At 44.5% G+C, this 24321-nt stretch overlaps 1 protein-coding gene across 1 annotated transcript in view; it reads left to right on the top strand.

Moving 5' to 3' along the window:
• Positions 1-24321, top strand: part of snrkb (SNF related kinase b) — a 136785-nt gene that overhangs the window by 76383 nt on the left and 36081 nt on the right. The window contains exon 3 of the mRNA XM_078211039.1: positions 17128-17269. Within this exon, the coding sequence (XP_078067165.1) occupies positions 17128-17269 (142 nt within the window). The remainder of the gene's footprint in view (positions 1-17127; positions 17270-24321) is intronic.

The following is a 24321-nucleotide window of genomic DNA, read 5'->3' as shown; positions in this document are numbered from 1 at the left end:
TTGGACTTTAACCTGGTGTTGTTAAACTTCTTACTATCTTTACATCTGCCAGAGAGGGCAGATGGGGCTGTGGTTTAGTGTCTCAAAATGGCATCTCCAACAGTGCAGCACCCCTTTAATACAGCATTGAAACCATAACCTTCTCCATCGGAGACAAGAGTGTTTGAACTTAGTTTCACCAAACACGCCCTCAATCACAAGCAGAACTGGGGCATAAAGTCTTTGATTCAGGGTTTATTTACAAAGGAGATGGTCCTTTTTAGAAGGAGTTGGATTGATGTTTGTTATGGAATGGGGCTGAATGTTACGGAGATATTGGAATGGATTTTGAAGTGGTCACCTAGATGTGAAGCTGGGTTTGAAGATCAGTTACCCGTTCATAGAAAACAAATGGTTGTTATTTCAAATTTGAAATGGAGAAGTGGCCTTGGCTTTTGAGGAGGACTTCTACAGCTTTGAAGTACTGCAAAAGAAAGAGCTAAAGGAAGCCAGTGAAGCTGAATCTCAACACTTGCTCTTGCTGTTGTGGGTTCGGCTGTGACACTTAGGGGTGTGGTGGAGGGGCTGTGGAGGGGCTTTAACCCCAGGGTAGATGGGTTGGGAATGGATGGGATGGTGAAAAATTTCAAACTCTCCAATCGCCTCCAGTCTACATTTCTGGTTTGACCAGAGATGGGCAGGGATAAGCAGCGAATCCACTCTTGGGAGTCTCTGAAATCACACCTCCATTTTACCTGAATTTTTATTTCCAATGCATGGACGCTGCAGATTCCAGCAGGCAAACAAAAAGAAGTTGAATGTCTTTTCCAGCACTCCTTGTGGGCCAAGAGAAGCAGGGGTGATCAATCCAGCCCCAACAAGCTCACCGTCACAGGATTAGAGCCCTGAAACTGGCTAATCTCTACCCACCAGTGCTGTCTGTCTAACCCTCCCTGGCAAATGTCAAATTCGCTTCTCACTGCAACCATCCCACCCGCACACACCACACCGCATAGCTGTCAGACCAGCCCGACATCTGCTCCCCAGTAACCTAACTGCCTGTCAGGCAGTCGGCTCATCAGAGACTCAGGCAGATACCCTACTGAAAACATTTAAAAGATGCCCTGCGATTGAGCTGATTTCTGTAAGACATCCAGGGGGATACCCATTTGGCCAAGATTACTGCTCATCCCCACCCCCATGTTCAGTCTGGCTTTGAGTAAATATCAGGGCCCTGACCGTGATCCTCATTGCTGAGACTAGCTTATTTCTGATTTTATTCATTTGATTTGATTTGATTTATTATTGTCACATGCATTGGTATACAATGAAAAGTATTGTTTCTTGCGTGCTGTACAGACAAAGCATACCGTTCATAGAGAAGGAAAGGAGAGAGTGCAGAATGTCGTGTTACAGTCATAGCTAGGGTGAAGAGAAAGGTCAACTTAATGCGAGGTAGGTCCATTCAAAAGTCAGACAGCAGCAGGGAAGAAGCAGTTCTTGAGTCGGTTGGTACGTGACCTCAGACTTTTGTATTTTTCCCGACAGAAGAAGGTAGAAGAGAGAATGTCCAAGGTGCGTGGGGTCCTTAATTATGCTGGCTGCTTTGCCAAGGCAGCGGGAAGTGTAGACAGAGTCAATGGATGGGAGGCTGGTTTGCGTGATGGACTAGGCTTCGTTCACGACCCTTTGTAGTTTCTTGTGGTCTTGGGTGGAGCAGGAGCCATACCAAGCTGTGATACAACCAGAAAGAATGGTTCTATGGTGCATCTGTAAAAGGTGGTGATAGTCATAGCTGATATGCCAAATTTTCTTCGTCTTCTGAGAAAGTAGAGGCATGATGGGCTTTCTTAAATATAGTGTTGGAATGGGGGACCAGGACAGGTTATTGGTGATCTAGACTTGAAGCTCTCAAGCTTCTACTTCGTCCCCATTGATGTAGATGGGACATGTCTTCCACTACGTTTCCTGAAGTTGATGACTATCTCTTTCATTTTGTTGACATTGAGGGAGAGATTATTGTCGTTGCACCAGTTCACCAGACTCTCTATCTCATTCCTGTACTCTGTCTCATCATTGTTTGAGATCCGACCCACTGCGGTGGTGTCATCAGCAAACTTGAAAATCGAGTTGGAGGGGTATTTGGCCACAGTCATAGGTGTTTAAGGAGTATAATAAGAGGCTGAGGACACAGCCTTGTGGGGCACCGGTGTTGAGGATGATCGTGGAGGAGCCTATGCTTACTGATTGCGGTCTGTGGGTTAGGAAATCTAGGATCCAGTCCCAGAGGGAGGAGCTGAGCCCCAGACCATGGAGTTTGGAGATGTGTTTCGTAGGAATAATGGTGTTGAATGAATTGAATTTAAATTCGGCAGTTGTTGTTGTGGGACTTGAACTTGTATTCCTTGAATTAAAATTCCGTGGAGTAAAATTTTAATTAAGTCAGATTATGGGAATAATGGATGTGAACCTTCACCCAGCTATTCAACGGCCAGGAATGATAACATATTAAGATACTATGGAATAACACAGTTCTTTGAATCTTTAGATAACAGTGGCAAATCAACACTAAAATAGCATCGTGGGACAATGCATTTTGTTTGCCATTTGAGATTATTGCAAGTTCAGAAAAAGTCAACCCCTTTCATTGCTTTGTTTCGGATGATTTAGTTAGTGAGATTTCCCAGAGGGACAAATCCTTTTTTGCTTGTACAGCTATACCCAACACAGAACCAGTGGATAAGTTTCCCAGCTATGTGGGGCGGTCAGTTCAAAGTGAGAAATGCAGGGAAGGGAACTTCCTGCAGTCTTCAAGAGGAAGTTGCTGTAGTACTGGCTTGGGAATTTAATTTTAATGTTTAATGTAATCAGAGTTTTTGAGCTACAAAAGAAAAATATGTATATGGAGTTCAAAAGAAAGGGGAGTACCCCAGCCCCAAACCTCACGAGGCACCAGATTAGTTAGTGGCTCATCATTTGGTACCATTGCTGATCCTGATCCACGGTTTAATCTGTCACATAGAGACTAGTTGTTACTTGAGGTGAGGGAAAAGAGAGAAATCTTGTTCATGAGTTACCAGGAGTAAGTTGAAACTCCCCACTTCTGCCAGTGGATGGTTAAAAATCCCACAGGGCTTTGGAAAGCATTTAGGAGACTCGACTTTCTACCTCATCAATATAAGCTTCATGTTAATAAATTTAACCTTGCTTGGGGCAAGCATTTCCTGTCCACATACCTTGATTTCTCTTGCCCAAAACTTGTTGGGCATTTGTGTCATCGTTTACCATCATAAGCTGTTGTGTCAACATATCCTACTCCGTTTTGCTATTTCACCATCACTTTATTTTTATTATTCTTCCACGGCATGTGGGCGTTGCTGGCAGCCAGCGTTTTGTTGCCCGTCCCTAATTGCTTTCAAAAAGGGAGTGTCATAGAGTCATCGAGGATTACAGCATGGAAACACACCTTTCAGCCCAACTTGTCCATGCTGCCCTATTTTAATCACTAAGTGTGAGCCGCTTTTCATTCATTAGATCACTGTTCATCCTTCTAAACTCCAGGGCAATGGACCTAGTATGCCTGATCCCTCCTCGTAGAGCAAACCCCTCATCCCAGGAACCAATTTTGGGGAATTTCATTGCACTTCCTCTAGGGGAAATATTGTCTGTCCTTAGGTAAGGAAACTGCACACAGTACTCCAGGCATGGCCTCATCAATGCCCGATATAATTGCGGTCAAACTTTCTCTTGTACTCCAATCCCTTTGCAATGCAAGCTGATAAATCATTTGCCTTCTGAAGTGCTTGCTGTGCCTTCATATTAACTTTTTTGTATATCGTGTGCTAGAACAACCAGGCCCCTCTAACCACTTTCAGTCTCTCACCAATCAAAAAGATTCTGCTTTTTTATTTTTCTTCCCACTATGAATAACATCATACTTTATTTATTAGTGCCACAAGTATGCTTACATTAACACTGCAGTGAAGTTACTGTGAAAATCCCCCAGTCGCCACACTCCAGCGCCTGTTTGGGCACACCGAGGGAGAATTGAGCATGGCCAATGCATGCCTTTCTGACTGTGGGAGGAAACTGGAGCACCCGGAGGAAACCCACACAGACATGGGGAGAACGTGCAGACTCTGCACAAACAGTGACCCAAGCCGGGAATCGAACCAGGATCCCTGATGCTGTGAGGCAGTAGTGCTAACCACTGTGCCACATAGCCATCCACCTTTTATTCCATTTGCCATGTTCTTGCCACTCACCCAACCTGCCTAAATCTGTTTGGTGGAATATTGATGTGTTACCACTAAATGCCACCAGCACAATTAGGAATCACTAAATAATGGAGTTACTTCTTAAACCGACTCCATCTATTTGTTTTCTGATCTCCCTGGGAGCCAGAGCACTGGTTCTCCTGCTATCCTCAGTATCTATTACCTGATGTGACAGGTGTCTATCTAAGCTCATGTGTCATCATGCGCACCTTAGACCGGACCTGCCATGTGTTTTAGTCTAATTATTACTTTTGTGAATCATTAAGTCACAAGAAGAGGGACAGAGAACGAGGGAAGGAGGAAGAAATATGCAACAGGAAGCGGGAAAGGGAAGTATGCCATATAGAGAGAAAAAGGATTATGTTACAATGAAAGGAAAAGAGAGGAATGGTCTACAGGGAGAGGGATGAGTTGGAAGATAAGATAATAATCATGCACATGTTGTGGTAACAGGAGGAAGCTGGGAGTTGACTTGTTCTGTACATCTACATTGCCCTTATTGCGGTGGCTGGGTTACTGATTTACATGCAAGTGTAAACAGAGTAAGTAAAGCTTGGCACAGTAAAATATTCCTCACCCAGCCAAAACTCGAGTCCCAACATGGTGAGCCTTGTGTATTCATGGTACTTCTAGTGTTTCCTCACCAGCAGCTTTGCAGTGGAACAGGGGCACGTTAAGAGACCAATCAGTGATGACGTCATTGACCGTCTGCGCGGGCAAATGGGTCATCTATCTGAGCAGCCTGTAGTGTTAACATCCTTTCGCTAAAGCTCTTAGTGTGTTCGAACCTTTGAGACCGGCAGCTGATCTTTTAAAACCACCGCAATCATGGTTCTAGCTTCAGTGCTTTGAGATCATTAGTCAGATGTTTCCTGTAACCTTTACAGTCAACCTTTCCTGGGAACTTTTCTTGCTGCTGCTCTGAAATGGGCCATTCAGATTGGTGCAGTGTGATGAGCCATTCTGAATCTCCAGGTCCAGTAAATTCCATCCAGCTGAAGCAGCCGGTAATAAATGAACCTGCTGGATTCGCTTTCCTATGCAAAGAGGAAATAGGGCAGGGACGTTGAATATTTTTAAGGAGAGGTAGATTTATTCTGAGTATCAAAGGGTATCGAGGAAGGAGGTAATCAGAGTAGTGGGGTTGGGGTCGCAGGCAGCCATGGTCCTATTTGAATACCAGAGCGGGGAAAATGGCACACTCCTCCCAGCTTGTGTGCCCATATGTTTTAAATGTTTAAAGTTTATTAGTGTCACAAGGAGGCTTACATCAACACTGCAATGAAGTTTCTGTGAAAATCCCCTAGTTGCCACACTCCGACATTTGTTCGGGTACACTGAGGGAGAATTTATCATGGCCAATGCATCTAACCAGCACGTCTTTCAGACTGTGGAAGGAAACCGGAGCACTTGGAGGAAACCCATGCAGACACGGGGAGAACGTGCGGACTCCACACAGACAGTGCCCAAGCCGGGAATCGAACACGGATCCTTGGCGCTGTGAGGCAGCAGTGCCAACCACTGTGCCATCGTGCCACCCCCATTAATCTGAGGGCAGTCTAGGCCAGATTGGGGCTACCGTTGGGACACCCCTGGATGAGAAAGTAGACAAGGCAGCAAAAAATGAATAACCAAATGAGGTCTGTTCTCTGCTTTGAATGTCATTCCAAAATGGGGCCGCCTTCACATTTTCTGACACAGATTTCCTCTTGGAAGACGTCTTGTTTTGAAAGCTGCAGAGCCAGTACCAGGACTTGTAATCCGACTCACTTTCCTGGCACCCAGGGGGGGGCAAGTGGGCAGATATTAAGAGGCTGTCGGTTTTGAAGAATTTTGTTTTGAACATATGTGGTACACTTAGCCAGACAGAGCTGTTCTCACATGAAGTGGAATCTCTTGAGGGTTCCAGTTTTGGGTTAATCAGAGACTGCTGGCAGAGCCTTCAGAAGCTCTGTGTGCTACACCAGCCTTTCGAGGATTCCCTAATGGAGACTTTGCAAAACAGCCTGAGCAGCGGAGAACAACTGCAATGTAATTTGATAGCCTGGACCACCACCAGTATTACATGAATCATAAGAGCTTTTATCGTTGACTAAAATTGGCATGTAACAAATCAATAACAATCCTATCATTTCAGCAGAACATAACTGCACAATATCTAAATATTTGATACGCTTTTAATAATTGATGAGCAACAGGGTCAGCCATTTTCATTTCTTCCATAAAGTATTATCAATGTAAAGAACTTGAAATTGGCTGAGAGCTGAAATCCTTTTTTTGTCTCTGCGCCACTGCTCAACATTATCAATCAATAACCTCCCAAAGATCACAGCTCTAGTCAGTTCTGCTTTGAACATGGTTTCTGAATTGAGGTTTCAGTGACAACCATCGAGGTGTTGGAGCTGCCTCCATACTGGGGCTGTCTCTTAGTGGTGTCTGATAATGGTGGGGTTTGTCATCACTTTTAATAGAGGCATACAAGATGATCAGAGGATTAGATAGGGTGGATAGTGAGAGCCTTCTTCCTCGGATGGTGATGGCTAGCACGAGGGGGCATAGCTTTAAATTGAGGGGTGATAGATATCGGACAGATGTCAGAGGTAGGTTCTTCACTCAGAGAGTAGTAAGGGCGTGGAATGCCCTGCCTGCAGCAGTAGTGGACTCGCCAACATTAAGGGCATTTAGATGGTCATTTGATAAGCAGATGGATAATATTGGAATAGTGTAGGTTAGATGGGCTTTAGATTGGTTTCACAGGTCGGCGCAACATCGAGGGCCGAAGGGCCTGTACTGCGCTGTTATGTTCTATGTTCACCCTTGAGTTCATGCACTCCTTTCCTTAAACACACCCACATACGTTCCACATGGCAACATCCACTCTGTACACATAAATACATGCACCCAACCTTCTCCATGCATCCATCTATACCGAATTCTCATTATATATCCACATAAACTCAAATTTCTGTACATTCACATAAATGCCTTCACAACACACGACAACGCAGAGTCGCTGAGCAGAGACTGATAGCCAAGTTCCGCACACATGAGGACGGCCTCAACCGGGATCTTGGGTTCATGTCACACTATCTGTAACCCCCCACGACTTGCCTGAGCTTGCAAAATCTCACTAACTGTCCTGGCTGGAGACAATACACATCTCTTTAACCTGCGCTCAACCCTCTCTCCACTCACATTGTCTGTACCTTTAAGATGTAAAGACTCGCATTCCAACCATTATTTTGTAAATTGAGTTTGTGTCTTTATATGCCCCGTTTGTGAACTGAACTCCCACTCACCTGACGAAGGAGCAGGGAGCGCTTCGAAAGCTTGTGGCTTTTGCTACCAAATAAACCTGTTGGACTTTAACCTGGTGTTGTGAGACTTCTTCGTGCATGCACATATACCCAATCCTCCGAACGCTTGCATATACCCAATTCTCTGTACATACACATATATACCCAATCCTCTACATTCACATATACCCAATCCTCCGTACATCTACATATATCCAATCCTCCATACACCCGCATATACCCAATCCTCTGTACATCCGGATGTATCTAATCCTCTGTACATCCACGTATATCTAATCCTCTGTACATCCACGTATACCCAATCCTCCGTACATCCACATACAGTGAATCCTCTGTACATCTACATATATCCAATCCTCCATACACCCGCATATACCCAATCCACTGTACATCCACGTATACCAATCCTCTGTGCACCTGCATATACCTAATCCTGTGTACATCCATGTATACCCAATCCCAATTGCATCATCATCTGAATTTTAGGATTTCAGAATTGCAATTGCTCTAAGCTTTATTTTTGAGAATTAAGAAGGAGCAATTATTTGTCTTCTTTCATTTTGCAAAAAAGCAAAATCTCTTTTAAGGTGTAAGGGGCATTTAGTTTGAAAAGAAGATTCCTAGGACAACAGAAATGCATCTTTCTCACCCCATCCATTACTATTTACAATCCTTAAATAATAGTGTAAGATGCAGGCATACAGAGAACAGTGTAAGATGCAGGCATACAGAGAACAGTGTAAGATGCAGGCATACAGAGAACAGTGTAAGATGCAGGCATACAGAGAACAGTGTAAGATACAGACATGCAGAGAACAGTGTAAGATACAGACATGCAGAGAGCAGTGTAAGATACAGACATGCAGAGAACAGTGTTAGATACAGACATGCAGAGAACAGTGTAAGATACAAACATGCAGAGCAGTGTAAGATACAGACATGCAGAGAACAGTGTAAGATACAGACATGCAGAGAACAGTGTAAGATACAGACATGCAGAGAGCAGTGTAAGATACAGACATGCAGAGAACAGTGTTAGATACAGACATGCAGAGAACAGTGTAAGATACAAACATGCAGAGAGCAGTGTTAGATACAGACATGCAGAGAACAGTGTAAGATACAGACATGCAGAGAAGAGTGTAAGATACAGACATACAGAGAACAGTGTAAGATACAAACATGCAGAGAACAGTGCAAGATACAGACATGCAGAGAACAGTGTAAGATACAGACATGCAGAGAGCAGTGTAAGATACAGACATGCAGAGAGCAGTGTTAGATACAGACATGCAGAGAGCAGTGTTAGATACAGACATGCAGAGAACAGTGTAAGATACAAACATGCAGAGAGCAGTGTTAGATACAGACATGCAGAGAACAGTGTAAGATACAGACATGCAGAGAACAGTGTAAGATACAGACATACAGAGAACAGTGTAAGATACAGACATACAGAGAACAGTGTAAGATACAGACATACAGAGAACAGTGCAAGATACAGACATGCAGAGAACAGTGTAAGATACAGACATGCAGAGAGCAGTATAAGATACAGACATGCAGAGAGCAGTGTTAGATACAGACATGCAGAGAGCAGTGTAAGATACAGACATGCAGAGAGCAGTGTTAGATACAGACATGCAGAGAACAGTGCAAGATACAGACATGCAGAGAACAGAGTAAGATACAAACATGCAGAGAGCAGTGTTAGATACAGACATGCAGAGAACAGTGTAAGATACAAACATGCAGAGAGCAGTGTTAGATACAGACATGCAGAGAGCAGTGTAAGATACAGACATGCAGAGAGCAGTGTTAGATACAGACATGCAGAGAGCAGTGTAAGATACAGACATGCAGAGAGCAGTGTTAGATACAGACATGCAGAGAGCAGTGTAAGATACAGACATGCAGAGAACAGAGTAAGATACAGACATGCAGAGAACAGTGTAAGATACAGACATGCAGAGAGCAGTGTTAGATACAGACATGCAGAGAACAGTGTAAGATACAGACATGCAGAGAACAGTGTAAGATACAGACATGCAGAGAGCCGTGTTAGATACAGACATGCAGAGAACTGTGCAAGATACAGACATGCAGAGAACAGTGTAAGATACAGACATGCAGAGAACAGAGTAAGATACAGACATGCAGAGAACAGTGTAAGATACAGACATGCAGAGAGCAGTGTTAGATACAGACATGCAGAGAACAGTGTAAGATACAGACATGCAGAGAACAGTGTAAGATACAGACATGCAGAGAGCAGTGTTAGATACAGACATGCAGAGAGCAGTGTAAGATACAGACATGCAGAGAACAGTGTAAGATACAGACATGCAGAGAACAGTGTAAGATACAGACATGCAGAGAACAGTGCAAGATACAGACATGCAGAGAACAGTGTAAGATACAGACATGCAGAGAACAGTGTAAGATGCAGACATGCAGAGAACAGTGTAAGATACAAACATGCAGAGAGCAGTGTTAGATACAGACATGCAGAGAGCAGTGTTAGATACAGACATGCAGAGAGCAGTGTTAGATACAGACATGCAGAGAGCAGTGTAAGATACAGACATGCAGAGAACAGTGTAAGATGCAGGCATACAGAGAACAGTGTAAGTTGCAGGCATGCAGAGAACAGTGTAAGATGCAGACATGCAGAGAGCAGTGTTAGATACAGACATGCAGAGAGCAGTGTTAGATACAGACATGCAGAGAACAGTGTAAGATACAGACATGCAGAGAACAGTGTAAGATACAGACATGCAGAGAGCAGTGTTAGATACAGACATGCAGAGAGCAGTGTTAGATACAGACATGCAGAGAACAGTGTAAGATACAGACATGCAGAGAACAGTGTAAGATACAAACATGCAGAGAGCAGTGTTAGATACAGACATGCAGAGAGCAGTGTTAGATACAGACATGCAGAGAGCAGTGTAAGATACAGACATGCAGAGAACAGTGTAAGATACAAACATGCAGAGAGCAGTGTTAGATACAGACATGCAGAGAACAGTGTAAGATGCAGGCATACAGAGAACAGTGTAAGATACAGACATGCAGAGAACAGTGTAAGATACAGACATGCAGAGAGCAGTGTAAGATACAGACATGCAGAGAGCAGTGTTAGATACAGACATGCAGAGAGCAGTGTTAGATACAGACATGCAGAGAGCAGTGTTAGATACAGACATGCAGAGAGCAGTGTTAGATACAAACATGCAGAGAACAGTGTTAGATACAGACATGCAGACAACAGTGTAAGATACAAACATGCAGAGAGCAGTGTTAGATACAGACATGCAGAGAACAGTGTAAGATACAGACATGCAGACAACATTGTAAGATACAGACATGCAGAGAGCAGTGTTAGATACAGACATGCAGAGAACAGTGTAAGATACAGATATGCAGAGAGCAGTGTTAGATACAGACATGCAGAGAGCAGTGTAAGATACAGACATGCAGAGAACAGTGTAAGATACTAACATGCAGAGAGCAGTGTTAGATACAGACATGCAGAGAGCAGTGTTAGATACAGACATGCAGAGAGCAGTGTAAGATACAGACATGCAGAGAGCAGTGTTAGATACAGACATGCAGAGAGCAGTGTTAGATACAGACATGCAGAGAGCAGTGTTAGATACAGACATGCAGAGAGCAGTGTTAGATACAGACATGCAGAGAGCAGTGTTAGATACAGACATGCAGAGAGCAGTGTTAGATACAGACATGCAGAGAGCAGTGTAAGATACAAACATGCAGAGAACAGTGTAAGATACAGACATGCAGAGAGCAGTGTTAGATACAGACATGCAGAGAGCAGTGTTAGATACAGACATGCAGAGAGCAGTGTTAGATACAGACATGCAGAGAGCAGTGTAAGATACAGACATGCAGAGAGCAGTGTTAGATACAGACATGCAGAGAGCAGTGTAAGATACAGACATGCAGAGAGCAGTGTTAGATACAGACATGCAGAGAACAGTGTAAGATACAGACATGCAGAGAGCAGTGTAAGATACAGACATGCAGAGAGCAGTGTTAGATACAGACATGCAGAGAGCAGTGTTAGATACAGACATGCAGAGAGCAGTGTTAGATACAGACATGCAGAGAGCAGTGTTAGATACAGACATGCAGAGAGCAGTGTTAGATACAGACATGCAGAGAGCAGTGTTAGATACAGACATGCAGAGAGCAGTGTTAGATACAGACATGCAGAGAGCAGTGTTAGATACAGACATGCAGAGAGCAGTGTTAGATACAGACATGCAGAGAGCAGTGTTAGATACAGACATGCAGAGAGCAGTGTTAGATACAGACATGCAGAGAGCAGTGTTAGATACAGACATGCAGAGAGCAGTGTTAGATACAGACATGCAGAGAGCAGTGTAAGATACAGACATGCAGAGAGCAGTGTAAGATACAGACATGCAGAGAGCAGTGTTAGATACAGACATGCAGAGAACAGTGTAAGATACAGACATGCAGAGAGCAGTGTAAGATACAGACATGCAGAGAGCAGTGTTAGATACAGACATGCAGAGAGCAGTGTTAGATACAGACATGCAGAGAGCAGTGTAAGATACAGACATGCAGAGAGCAGTGTAAGATACAGACATGCAGAGAGCAGTGTTAGATACAGACATGCAGAGAGCAGTGTTAGATACAGACATGCAGAGAGCAGTGTTAGATACAGACATGCAGAGAGCAGTGTAAGATACAGACATGCAGAGAGCAGTGTTAGATACAGACATGCAGAGAACAGTGTAAGATGCAGGCATGCAGAAAACCAATGGGGCGGCACAGTAGCACAGTGGTTAGCATCGCTGCTTCACAGCTCCAGGGACCTGAGTTCGATTCCCGGCTTGGGTCACTGTCTGTGTGGAGTTTGCACATTCTCCTTGTGTCTGCGTGGGTTTCCTCCGGGTGCTCCGGTTTCCTCCCACAGTCCAAAGATGTGCGGGTTAGGTTGATTGGCCATGCTAAAATTGCCCCTTAGTGTCCTGAGATGCGTAGGTTAGAGGGATTAGCGGGTAAATATGTAGGGATATGGGGGTAGGGCCTGGGTGGGATTGTGGTCGGTGCAGACTCGATGGGCTGAATGGCCTCTTTCTGTGCTGTAGGGTTTCTAAGATTCTAAGAGAACAGTGTAAGATACAGACATGCAGAGAACAGACATGCAGAGTGTAAGATACAGACATGCAGAGAACAGACATGCAGAGTGTTAGATACAGACATGCAGAGAACAGACATGCAGAGTGTTAGATACAGACATGCAGAGAACAGACATGCAGAGTGTAAGATACAGACATGCAGAGTGTAAGATACAGACATGCAGAGTGTAAGATACAGACATGCAGAGTGTAAGATACAGACATGCAGAGTGTAAGATACAGACATGCAGAGAACAGTGTAAGATACAGACATGCAGAGAACAGACATGCAGAGTGTAAGATACAGACATGCAGAGAACAGACATGCAGAGTGTTAGATACAGACATGCAGAGTGTTAGATACAGACATGCAGAGAACAGACATGCAGAGTGTAAGATACAGACATGCAGAGAACAGACATGCAGAGTGTTAGATACAGACATGCAGAGAACAGACATGCAGAGTGTTAGATACAGACATGCAGAGAACAGACATGCAGAGTGTTAGATACAGACATGCAGAGTGTTAGATACAGACATGCAGAGAACAGACATGCAGAGTGTAAGATACAGACATGCAGAGAACAGACATGCAGTGTGTAAGATACAGACATGCAGAGAACAGACATGCAGAGTGTTAGATACAGACATGCAGAGTGTTAGATACAGACATGCAGAGAGCAGTGTAAGGAACATTGAGGGTCTGATCGGCTTCTCGTTTTGATGAGCAACATGTTGCACATTAAAGCAGAAGCATAAAGCTTTAGGAATGGATTAACTTCATCATGAGACTGTGCTCGATAAAATGCTTACAGTTAACTTTGCAGTCTAACTTTGCATTACCCAGTCACGTACACGTGTGAGCATGAATGTGTGTGCCCTTGTGCGTGTGCTGCTGTCTGTCTGTGTGCCTGTGTTTGTCTTCTGGCTCCAGAACTATCTTTCCTGTCACTGTACCAACAATAGACAGGATATGCAGCAAAGGAACCCACCAGGTGTTGCTTAGCAACAGAGCAGCAATAGGCCGCAGCAGCAAAAGTTCATTTCCTAAGTTATCTCCTTGCAATTACATTAGTTTATAGTATGCTGGGACGTCTGTATTTTTATTGAATCTAGTGAGGTATTGTTGGTTCAGGTTGAATGAATACATCATTTGGTATCTCCTCGCTTTGGCAGTTACTGACGGATGTTTTGAAATAGATGTTGCTATTCCTAGGCTTGCAAAGCAGAATGAAATGATAGCTATCAGGGAAGCAAGGCTGTAAGACTGGAATTCAAAAGCAGCTGTCGCAAATTTGTAGAGAAAAGTTTGAAATGTGAGCTGTCAGAACAAGCGGGACTCCACACCTGAAACTTATCTTCTCTCTTTATAGATGTTGACAGGCCTGCAGTGTATTTCCAGAATGTTCCATTTACATAGATACCTGGTGGTGGATACATACCTTTTATATCTCTCTCGTGGTCAAAGCAATGCGGAGTGATTGAAATCTGACTCCATTATGGTCATTCATTAACTTCCTGTCCAAAATGGCTCTTCTCTTTGTCCGTCATTTGGAAATCTCAGGAGTCATCTAGATTTACATAAGACCATAAGAGAGTGAACCCCCTTGAGCCTGCCCCATCATTCAATAGGATCATGGTTAATCCTCCACCTCCAGTTCCCTGTCCGAACCCCAAATCCCTTGGTTCGATAAAAACATAGAAACTAGAAGCAGGAGTAGGCCATTCGAATAGATTTGATTTATTATTGTCACGTATTAATATATAGTGAAAAGTATTGTTTCTTGCGTGCTATACAGGTAAATCATACTGTACATAGAGAAAGAAAGGAGAGGGTGCAGAATATAGCATTACAGTCATAGCTAGGGTACAGAGAAAGATCAATTTAATACAAGGTAGGTCCATTCAAAAGTCTGATGACAACAGGGAAGAAGCTGTTTTTGAGTTGGTTGGTACATGACCTCAGACTTTTGTATCTTTTTCCCAATGGAAGAAGGTGGAAGAGAGAATGTCCAGGCTGATTGGGGTCCTTGATTATGCTGGCTGCTTTTCCGAGGCAGCAGGAAATATAGGCAGAGTCAATGGATGGGAGGTTGGTTTGTGTGATGGACTGGGCTTCATTCGCAATTCTTTGTAGTTTCTTGTGGTCTTGTACAGAGCAGGAGCCATACCAAGCTGTGATACAACCAGAAAGAATGCTTTCTATGGTGCATCTGTAAAGGTTGGTGAAAGTTGCAGTGGATATGCCAAATTTCCTTAGCCTCTTGAGAAAGTAGAGGCATTGGTGGGCTTCCTTAACTATCGTGTCAGCATGGAGGGACCAGGACAGGTTATTGATGATCTGGACACCTAGAAACTTCAAGCTCTTGACCATTTCCACTTTGTCCCCATTGATATAGACAGGGGCATGTCGCTTCGCTTCCTGAAGTTGATGATGATCTCCTTCATTTTGTTGACATCGCGGGAGAGATTACTGTCGTTGCATCAGTTCACCAGATTCTCTATCTCTTTCCTGTACTCTGTCTCGTCATTGTTTGAGATCTGACCCACTACGGTGGTGTCATCAGCAAACTTGAAAATTGAGTTGGAGGGGAATTTGGCCACACAGTCATAGGTGTATAAGGAGTATAGTAGGGGGCTGAGGACACAGCCTTGTGGGGCACCAGTGTTGAGAATGATCGTGGAGGAGGTGTTGTTGCCTATCCTTACTGATTGCGGTCTGTGGGTTAGAAAGTCTAGGATCCAGTCGCAGAGGGAGGAGCCGAGCCCCAGGCCATAGAGTTTGGCCCTTCGAGCCGGCTCCACCATTCACTTTGATCATGGCTGATCATCAAATTCAATCTCCTGATCCCACCTTCCCCAACATCCATTGATCCCTCATGAGTTATATCTAATTCCTTCTTGAAATCACACAATGTTTTGGTCTCAACCACTTTCTGTGGTAGTGAATTCCATGCATTCACCACTCTCTAAGTGAAGTGCATTCACCTCAGGTTTAAAAGGTTTACCTCTTATCATCAAACTATGACCACTAGTTCTGGACACCCCATTATTGGGAGCGTTATTTCTGAATTTCTTGGGGTTGAATAATCCATCAATCTCGGCCTTGAATGTATTCAATGACGGATGATCCACAACTCTGTGAGGTAGATTCACAGCCTTTTGAGCAAAGAAATCTCTCCGCATCTCAGTCCTAAATGATTGGCCCCTCATTCTAAGACTGTGCTCCTGTATTCTAGATTTCTCCAGTCAGGAGATACGACCTCTGCGTCTACCCTGTTAAGTCATCTCAGATTCAAATGTATTTTAATGAAACCACATGGGGCAATGTCCAGCTTCCACTCACTGAATCCCCCAAGGTGGCTGATTTTGACACTCCAAAGTCTAAGGGAAGGTGAGCATGAAGTCACAGACTCAGCTCTTGCCCCTGTGCTCAGTATCCAAATAATTCGAACTTTATAACTTGTGAAACACCAGATTCCATGCGTTGGAATAATCTGCAGGCAAGGAACTTGGGACTTTTTGTTAGTTTATAAATATTCCGTAACCCTGGCAGTGTTGCTATCCTTATCCTGCCCTGCTATCTTGTTATCAATTGTAATCATTTTGCTGACTTGAGTTCAAATTAAAATGTTGCGCCTTCACCGAACTGCACCACTGTGGGACAGCCAGATCACCTCACTCAGAAAGCATAATGACCATCTTTCCTGACACAACCACTGAGAATTCCAGAAGGTCACTCTAATAGTAGATTGCAGGATTATTTACTACAGAGCATTCCTTGACATTTAGTTTTGGTTGGCCCCTCCTTAGTAATTGGCAATTTGCCAACTGAACAACTGCTCACCTGAAGCGTTTTTTAAAAAAGAGTGTACCTAATTTTTATTATCTGCCTGCATTCTGGCCTGCCACACCCCAGGTTAAAAGCCTAAGCCTAACTCTAACTCTAGTGGATCTGTATCAGGCGCTAGCTCAGACCGGGTGCCTCACCTAGCGAGAACATGCTTCGTCGAGCTGTGTCAGGCTCCAAACACATTACTCAGCTTTGACTAGTGCTGCAAGCTCCTCTTTTGGAAATGCAGGACAAGCTAGACTCAGGAAAAAAAAACTCATCCATTGGCAAAATCTGTTGTGAGTCCCAACACCTCCATAAAATCGCTGCAAAACTGATAGTTCACAAAGTGTTTCACAATAGCAAAGCACTAGCAGGCATGTATGGCCCGACAGAGGGTCATTGGTCAGTTAGAACCTAGACAAACGCTTATTTAATCATAACCATTCATTTAATAAAATCAAAATACCCGCAGAAAGATTTTTGGAATTGATGCAATTTGAACAAGCGGGACTCTAACTGTGACTGTCACCTTTTCTGTGCCCTAGATATCTGGAGCCTGGGAGTAATCCTCTATATGCTGGTGTGCGGATATCCACCATTCCACGAGGTGAATGACAGTGAGACCCTCACCATGATCATGGACTGTCGCTATACAGTTCCACAGAACATCTCTGCTGACTGCAGGAAGTAAGTACTATGCTCCTCTGGGACTCTGCAGTTCATGTTTACTGCTACTTCACCAAGCTCTCTCATGTGCTGTAAAATGGCTAATTTCCCAGAGTGGCACCCAATAACCATTCAAATCACCATGACTGGAAGCTGCCTTTGTCTCATGTCTTTACCGCATGTCATTTACTACCTCCCCTGGTGGGGGTATATGCTGGGGGAATGCGAGGCGCTGGTCTATCTCCGAGCACTGTTTTAGTATACGTTCATGTGACATAGACTTACCTGCTCCTTGGTTTCCATTGGAGGCACTTTATGACTGCTGTCTGGTCCATAGGGACTCATCCTTTGATTTGTGCCTCCCACTCCACAGCCCGATTCCTGTGGGAAGGATCTGGTTTCCATATGTGTGACCTTGTTGTGATTACCTGCCGTGTGGCCAATCACGGTTGGAGGCCCTCGTAAATGGCAGACCCTACAGCTCATCAGAACTACTTCATAGTTGCACCAATCCAATATTTAAAAATTCGATATCTGCTGCATAAAATTGGTTGTTGGCTAATAAATGAATACACTCTCTCTTGTCTATGTGGATCTAATCTTACCCCTACCCATGTTGCTGTATGTACACTTATGCAAGAACAAAACATGTTCTTTATTAGAAACTATTTCATTTGATGCCATGTTGTACTAGGCCAACATTATATTTATATGTTATTTATATTAAAATTGCCTAAATTCCAGAAATATTTATTTGCATACTAATGTGGCTGTCACTGGTTACACCAGCTTTCATTGCCTTCTCTAATTACCCTTGGCAAGGTGATGGTGAGCCAACTTCAGCAGTTCATGAACTGCAGCAGTCCATGTGGTGAAAATACTCCTACAGGGTTGTTAGGTAAAGAGTTTCACCATTATGAAGCAGCGACAATGATGATATTTCCAAGTAAGAATGTTTTTTGACTGCAGGTGGTGGTGTTCCAATGTGTGTGCCATCCTTGTCTTCTAGGTGGTAGAGGTCACAGGTTTGGAAGGTGCCGTCGAAGGAACCTAGTCAATTTGCTGTAGCTCATCCTGTAGGTATATTGCTGCCACTGTGCATTGGTGGTGGAAGGAGTGAATGTTTAAGGTGATGAATGAAGTGCCAATCAAATGGGCTGCTTTGTCCTGGATGGTGTTGAGCTTCTTGAGTGTTGTTGGAACCGCACTCATCCAGGCAAGTGGAGAGTGTTCTATCACACTTTGCCTTGTAGATGGTGGACAGGCTTGGGGAGTCAGGAGGTTACTCACTACAGAATTCCCAGTCTCTGACCTGCTCTTTTAGTGTTTATAGAGCTGGACTAGTTAAATTTCTGGTCACTTGTATCCCAGAGGATATTGATTGCGGAGGACTCAGGGTGGTTAATGCCATCAAATGTCAAGGGAAGATGATAAGATTGTCTCTTGTTTGAGATGGTCATTATTTGACATTTGTATAGTGCGAATGTTACTTGCCACTACTCATTGCAAGCCTGAGTGCTGTCCAGGTCTTGCTACTTGTGGGCATGGACTGCTTCAGTATCTGAGGAATTGCAAATGGAAATGAATACTACAGTAATCAGCGAACTAGCTCAATTCTGAACTTTTGAAAGTCATTGATGAAGCGTTTGAAGATGATTTATGCTCGCCCCACCGTTGCATATTGCTTTTCAATTGGAAAAATATTTCCTTAATTCATTATAAATGAAACAAAACTATAAAATAAAAAAAGGTGAGTAATTTAAATGTGTGCTAATCTACAAGAGACTTTGTGTTTACTGACTGAAGTAGTGAAGATGGGGTTACTGAAATCTCAAAATTGTTCTGGAATCTCTGGGTACTAATGATTAATCTCCAGGCAGTGCTGTGAGTCACCCAGAGGGAAAACCAAATGAACACTGGGAAAACTGTTTCTTTTTCACTTTGTTTTGTTAATTAGTAATGAAACCATTGGAGATGGAGGGAAAGTTTGCTTGCCTGGACTGTTGGAGTTGGGGACTCGTAATGAAAGTTCCAGGAATACGTCTGACCAGCTTGGTAACCTGGCTTGCTGGCTTGGTCCATTTGACCCTCACTGAATCCTTCCCATTGGCTGTTTCAGTCTCATTTTGAATCGATGAGGCCTCTTCTGAATTGGCCATGCTGAGTCAAATTGTTCAAAGCCGTTTTGTACCAGTGTAACGTCAGGCCGGTCACCTGTTCGAAACATCAACAGACAGGTGGAGCTTCTGCCTTTTTGTTATTATTTTTGCTGTGCACAGACCCAAAATTCGCTAGGCCAAGGTGAACCAAATTTTGTATAAAATCCAATTGACTCCTGCCGTTAGTGGAGACGTTTGTTTTCTTTCCATTTGTTTTTATTTTTCTAAAATGATCCTTTGCAAGGCTGGCTTTTCTTATTGGCTATTTCACTGCTTGCTGCATTAACTCCCATGTTTGTGTCTTCAAGACTCATCGTAAGAGAAGTCAGGCGTAATGATGTGACATGAACTATTGAGACACTCACGATTAGTGTTCTGAAGGTTAGATTGTGTACAAAACCAGGTCCAAGACACCTCCCACCAGAGTAGAAATCAGGTGACGGTGTGCCTTTAAGATTGGCAGACCTGCTACCCTATTCCACGTGCCCTTCTGTGCGTGCGTGACTGAATCAAAAGTCCTTAAATAGCATAATGGAAACCAGCTGTCCAGTCAAATTGTTAGATTAAATGAATAAAAGGTGGGGGTTGGGGAGAAACAAATGTAACTCTGCCTACAATACACTTGGCATTGACATGGTGCAAGCTCATTAAACTGCATTAGGTTCTAATATTGTCAATTATGTCTAGCTGAAGACTTTTTAAAGAGGGGTTATTAGGGATGCTGCAAAGCCCATGTTATTCCGCGGACTGGCTCCCAGCATGTTTGAAGTGTTCAAAAACGGTCGGTACATGTCCAGAAATATTGCTCCACTGTTCCCATGGCAACCGTGACTCGCTGTTTCACTGAGTGCGTTCATCCTTGCTAATTTTAACAGGTTAGTTCAAATAACTTAACACAGCATTTGATTAGAATAATGTGTGGGCTGTGTGAGCCGCCCCTTGACCCGCTAAAAGGAGAGGCAAATCCAAAGTGCAGTCATTCACCAACATTTTCATTGTGGTTCCTTCCTAGGCTACAGTATGTGAGATTCCTGGAGCTCAGTGGATCCAGTGATTGCCTGTCTACCTTTCTATCTCCCCTTAACACATGCCGAGGTCTGCTTTGAAATAAGGAGATAATGATTGATGGTGGCAGGGCGGCACTGCCTCACAGCGCCAGGGACCCGGGTTCAATTCCTGCCTCGGGTCATTGTCTGTGTGGAGTTTTCATGTTCTCCCCGTGTCTGCGTGGGTTTCCTCCGGGTGCTCCGGTTTCCTCCCACAGTCCAAACATGTGCGGGTTAGGTTCATCGGCCATGCTAAATTCACCCTAGTGTCAGGGGGACTAGCTAGGGTAATTGCGGGGGACTAGCTAGGGTAATTGCATGGGACTGCGGGATTAGGGACTGGGTGGGATTGTGATCAGTGCAGACTTGATGGGCCGAATGGCCTCCTTCTGCACTGTAGGGATTCTATGATTCTACTTACCTGTAGCCCACAGGTTGACAATACTCAGCTTCTTCAGTCCTCCCCACATCTCCACTTCTGCCCCATTCCCTCCTACCCCATTCCCAAACCTCACCTGTCTAGAAATATAGAACCTGTGGTGCAATGGTTTGCTTGCTTTATGTTCCTGAGGTGTCAGCTACAATTCAGTGACATCACTCTTGTCTCCAATTCAGAAGGTTGTATATTTGGGTGCCATTCCAGAGGTTTAAATGCACAATTAAAGCTGATATTCCAGTTCAGTGCTGGGGGAGTGCAGTGCTGGGGGAGTGCAGTGCTGGGGGAGTGCAGTGCTGGGGGAGTGCAGTGCTGGGGGAGTGCAGTGCTGGGGGAGTGCAGTGCTGGGGGAGTGCAGTGCTGGGGGAGTGCAGTGCTGGGGGAGTGCAGTGCTGGGGGAGTACAGTACTGGGGGAGTGCAGTGCTGGGGGAGTGCAGTGCTGGGGGAGTGCAGTGCTGGGGGAGTGCAGTGCTGGGGGAGTGCTGTGCTGTCAGAGGTGCCATATTTCCAATACCCCATCTGCACCCTCACGTGGACGTGTTGGATCCCATCACGCTACTTGAAGAAGAACAGGCAAGTTCTCCCAAAGACCCTGCCAACGTTTGTCTCTCAACCAACATTGCCAAAAAAACCCAGATTATCCGGTCACATGGGCGGGATTCTCCGCTCTTGTTCGCCCTGCCACCGCTGCCAGAGAAAATGGAGAATTTGGAGTTCAGCCGAAACTCCATTCACTGCAGCGGGACTGGAGAATCCCAGCCACAGGTGAGGTGGGAGAATTCCAGCCCACGTTGCTGTTTGTGGGAGCTTGCTGTGCGCAAATGGGCTGCCTACATGACAGAATCACAGAATTGTAGCAGCACAGAGGGAGGCTGTTTGGCCCATCGTGTCTGCACTGGCTCTGCAAATGAGCATCATGCCTTAATTACAACAGTGATTACATTCCAAATTAATTAATTGTTTATGAAGTGTTTGGGGACTGAGAGAAAGGTGTTATGTAAATGTTTTTCTTTAGGTTTATGGCTGCTTGTCAGAAGATTCTATACCTATTTCTCACTCGACTGTGAGTGGAGAATTTCAGACTGCCTGTTCAAAGCTGAATGATTCTTGCTGTAGTTCAATGGTACTGAACAGTATAGTCACATTAGCGTAGAACGCAATTTTAAAAAGCGGGAATTAAAGGTTGAATGACATGACAGCTAGCAGCCTGCCACGGAAGAGTGGCATTGGTGGCTCCAGTCTCGTTGCCCACTGATGGCACTGTTTTGAATGGCACTGGTTAATGTTTCATATTAGGAGTGAGGTGGAGATGCTGGCGTTGGACTGGGGTGGGCACAGTAAGAAGTCTCACAGTACCAGGTTGAAGTCCAACAGACTCACCTGATGAAGGAGCAGCGCTCCGAAAGCTCGTGATTCCAAATAGACCTGTTGGACTTTAACCTAGTGTTGAGAGACTTCTTACTGTGCTCAGATTAGGAGGGCAGATCATTGGCTGTGTGCCCACAGCAAAAATGAAAATGAACAGGTGGTCCTCTATAAACTTATTTTGCACTGACTGCGGTGATACCAGAGTGAGTGCCAAGCTCAAGTGGTTTAACAGCGTCTCCTGGTGTCAATCGTGCATCTCTTGTCAAATAAACATGGTCCACAGCCATGCTGCAATGTTTACTCTGATGTGTGTATGTTCGTTAAAGATTAAACTTCAACAGGCCCACTGATATTTTAGGGTCTTGGTAGACTTGTAATGAATTATTGCAAAGCCCTTCTTTACTTGACCAGGCTGTAATGTCCGGCTTCTGACCTCTCACTGGTCAATTCTCACCCCCCTCTCTCTCTCTCTAATTGTTACGCTGCTTCTTATCAGCAGCAGGAAACAGAATATCGCAGATAGACTGTGAACAAAAGCCACAGACTTTTCACATTTGATAGAAAAGTGCAGTGTATCTGGGTTGCTTAGTTACCTGCACTACAATACACGGTGGTTGAGTTTTTTGAGTGTGTTTTTGAAAGTTGAGTCAGCTGGTGATAATTGTGGCTGGTTACTGGCACTGTAACTGTTTTAAACACTCACCTTCCCACCTGTGTATGTGCAGCAGAATCTGGAAATTCACTCCATTTGCTGCAAGCGGAGGCAACAGAGAATGGCCCTTCAGTTCACTGCCCGTATGGTGCCAGATGATAGTCTGGCTCTGTGTACATGTCTGGCTGCACTGGAGCTGAGCTAATGTGACGTGAGCTCTGTTTAATTTTGTAGTATAGTGTGGCTTAAAGGTGACCTGCAATAGAACTGAAAGTCATCATGGAATTGGAGCATGAAGTAAGCTTCTCAAGTTTGCACTATGTCTGTGAGGTCTGTGGATCCTTTTCCTGCCTTTACCTTTGATGTTTGTCCTGTCACCAGTTGCAGCTGTGCAAACCTGGCCAGCCCTCTGATTCCTGCAGTGAGACATGGTGCACCTTATTTGTCCCAGGTCGACTATTCCTCTTGACCTTCACTTTGGACAGGTGATGGAAGAGGGCTGAGGACAGAAACCTGAGCAATCATAAAATCCCTACAGTGCAGAAGGAGGCCATTGGGCCCATGAGCCTGCACCGACAACAATCCCACCCAGACCCTATCCTTGTAACCCCACATATTCACCCTATTATGTCCCACTAACACAAAGGGGCAATTTAACATGGCCAGTCAACCTAACTTGCACATCTTTGGAATGTGGGAGGAAACCAGAGCACCCGGAGGAAACCCGGAGGAGACACGGGGAGAACGTGCAAACTCCACACATACGCTGACCCGAGGCCGGAATTGAACCCGGGTCCCTGGCGCTGTGAGGCAGCAGTGCTAACCACTGTGCCACCGTGCCGCCCTTGCAGTCAGACTGGAGGTTTTATTTTAATAGGAATTCGAGTTATTTTAAAAATCAAGGCTGACAACCTAGGACAGTGCTGGGGGAACGCTGCATTGTCAGAGGTGCTGTCTTTTGGGTGAGATGTTACACCAAGGTTCTGTCTGCTCCATCTGGAGATTGAAGAAAATTCCACGGTACTATGGCATCGCCATAGTCCCAGATGACCATAGGCAGTGACTGGTGGTGATTTTTTAATCTGAGGATCACCATGCCTCAGGCAAGGGGCAAAGGTGAAAAGATGAAGAAAAAGAGTGGGGGTGTTAACCCCATTGCCCTGGCTAACATCCATCCCTTAATCGACATCACTAAACCAGATGATCTAGTCATTTGCACATGCTGTTTGCGAGGAATGGGGGTGGGGGGGAGGTGGGGGGTGGTGGCCGTGTGGTTTCCTGTGTGCAGATTGGTTGTGACATTTCCTACATTACAACAGTGACTACACCTCAAAAGTACTTCATTGGCTGTGAAGCACTTTGAGACTTCTGGTCATGAAAGGTGCTATGTAAATTTAAGCCTTCTTGATAA

Source organism: Mustelus asterias, chromosome 4 (assembly GCF_964213995.1).
Source record: "Mustelus asterias chromosome 4, sMusAst1.hap1.1, whole genome shotgun sequence".
NCBI classification, from domain to species: Eukaryota; Metazoa; Chordata; class Chondrichthyes; order Carcharhiniformes; family Triakidae; genus Mustelus; species Mustelus asterias.
This window is presented reverse-complemented; position numbering and strand designations above follow the sequence as displayed.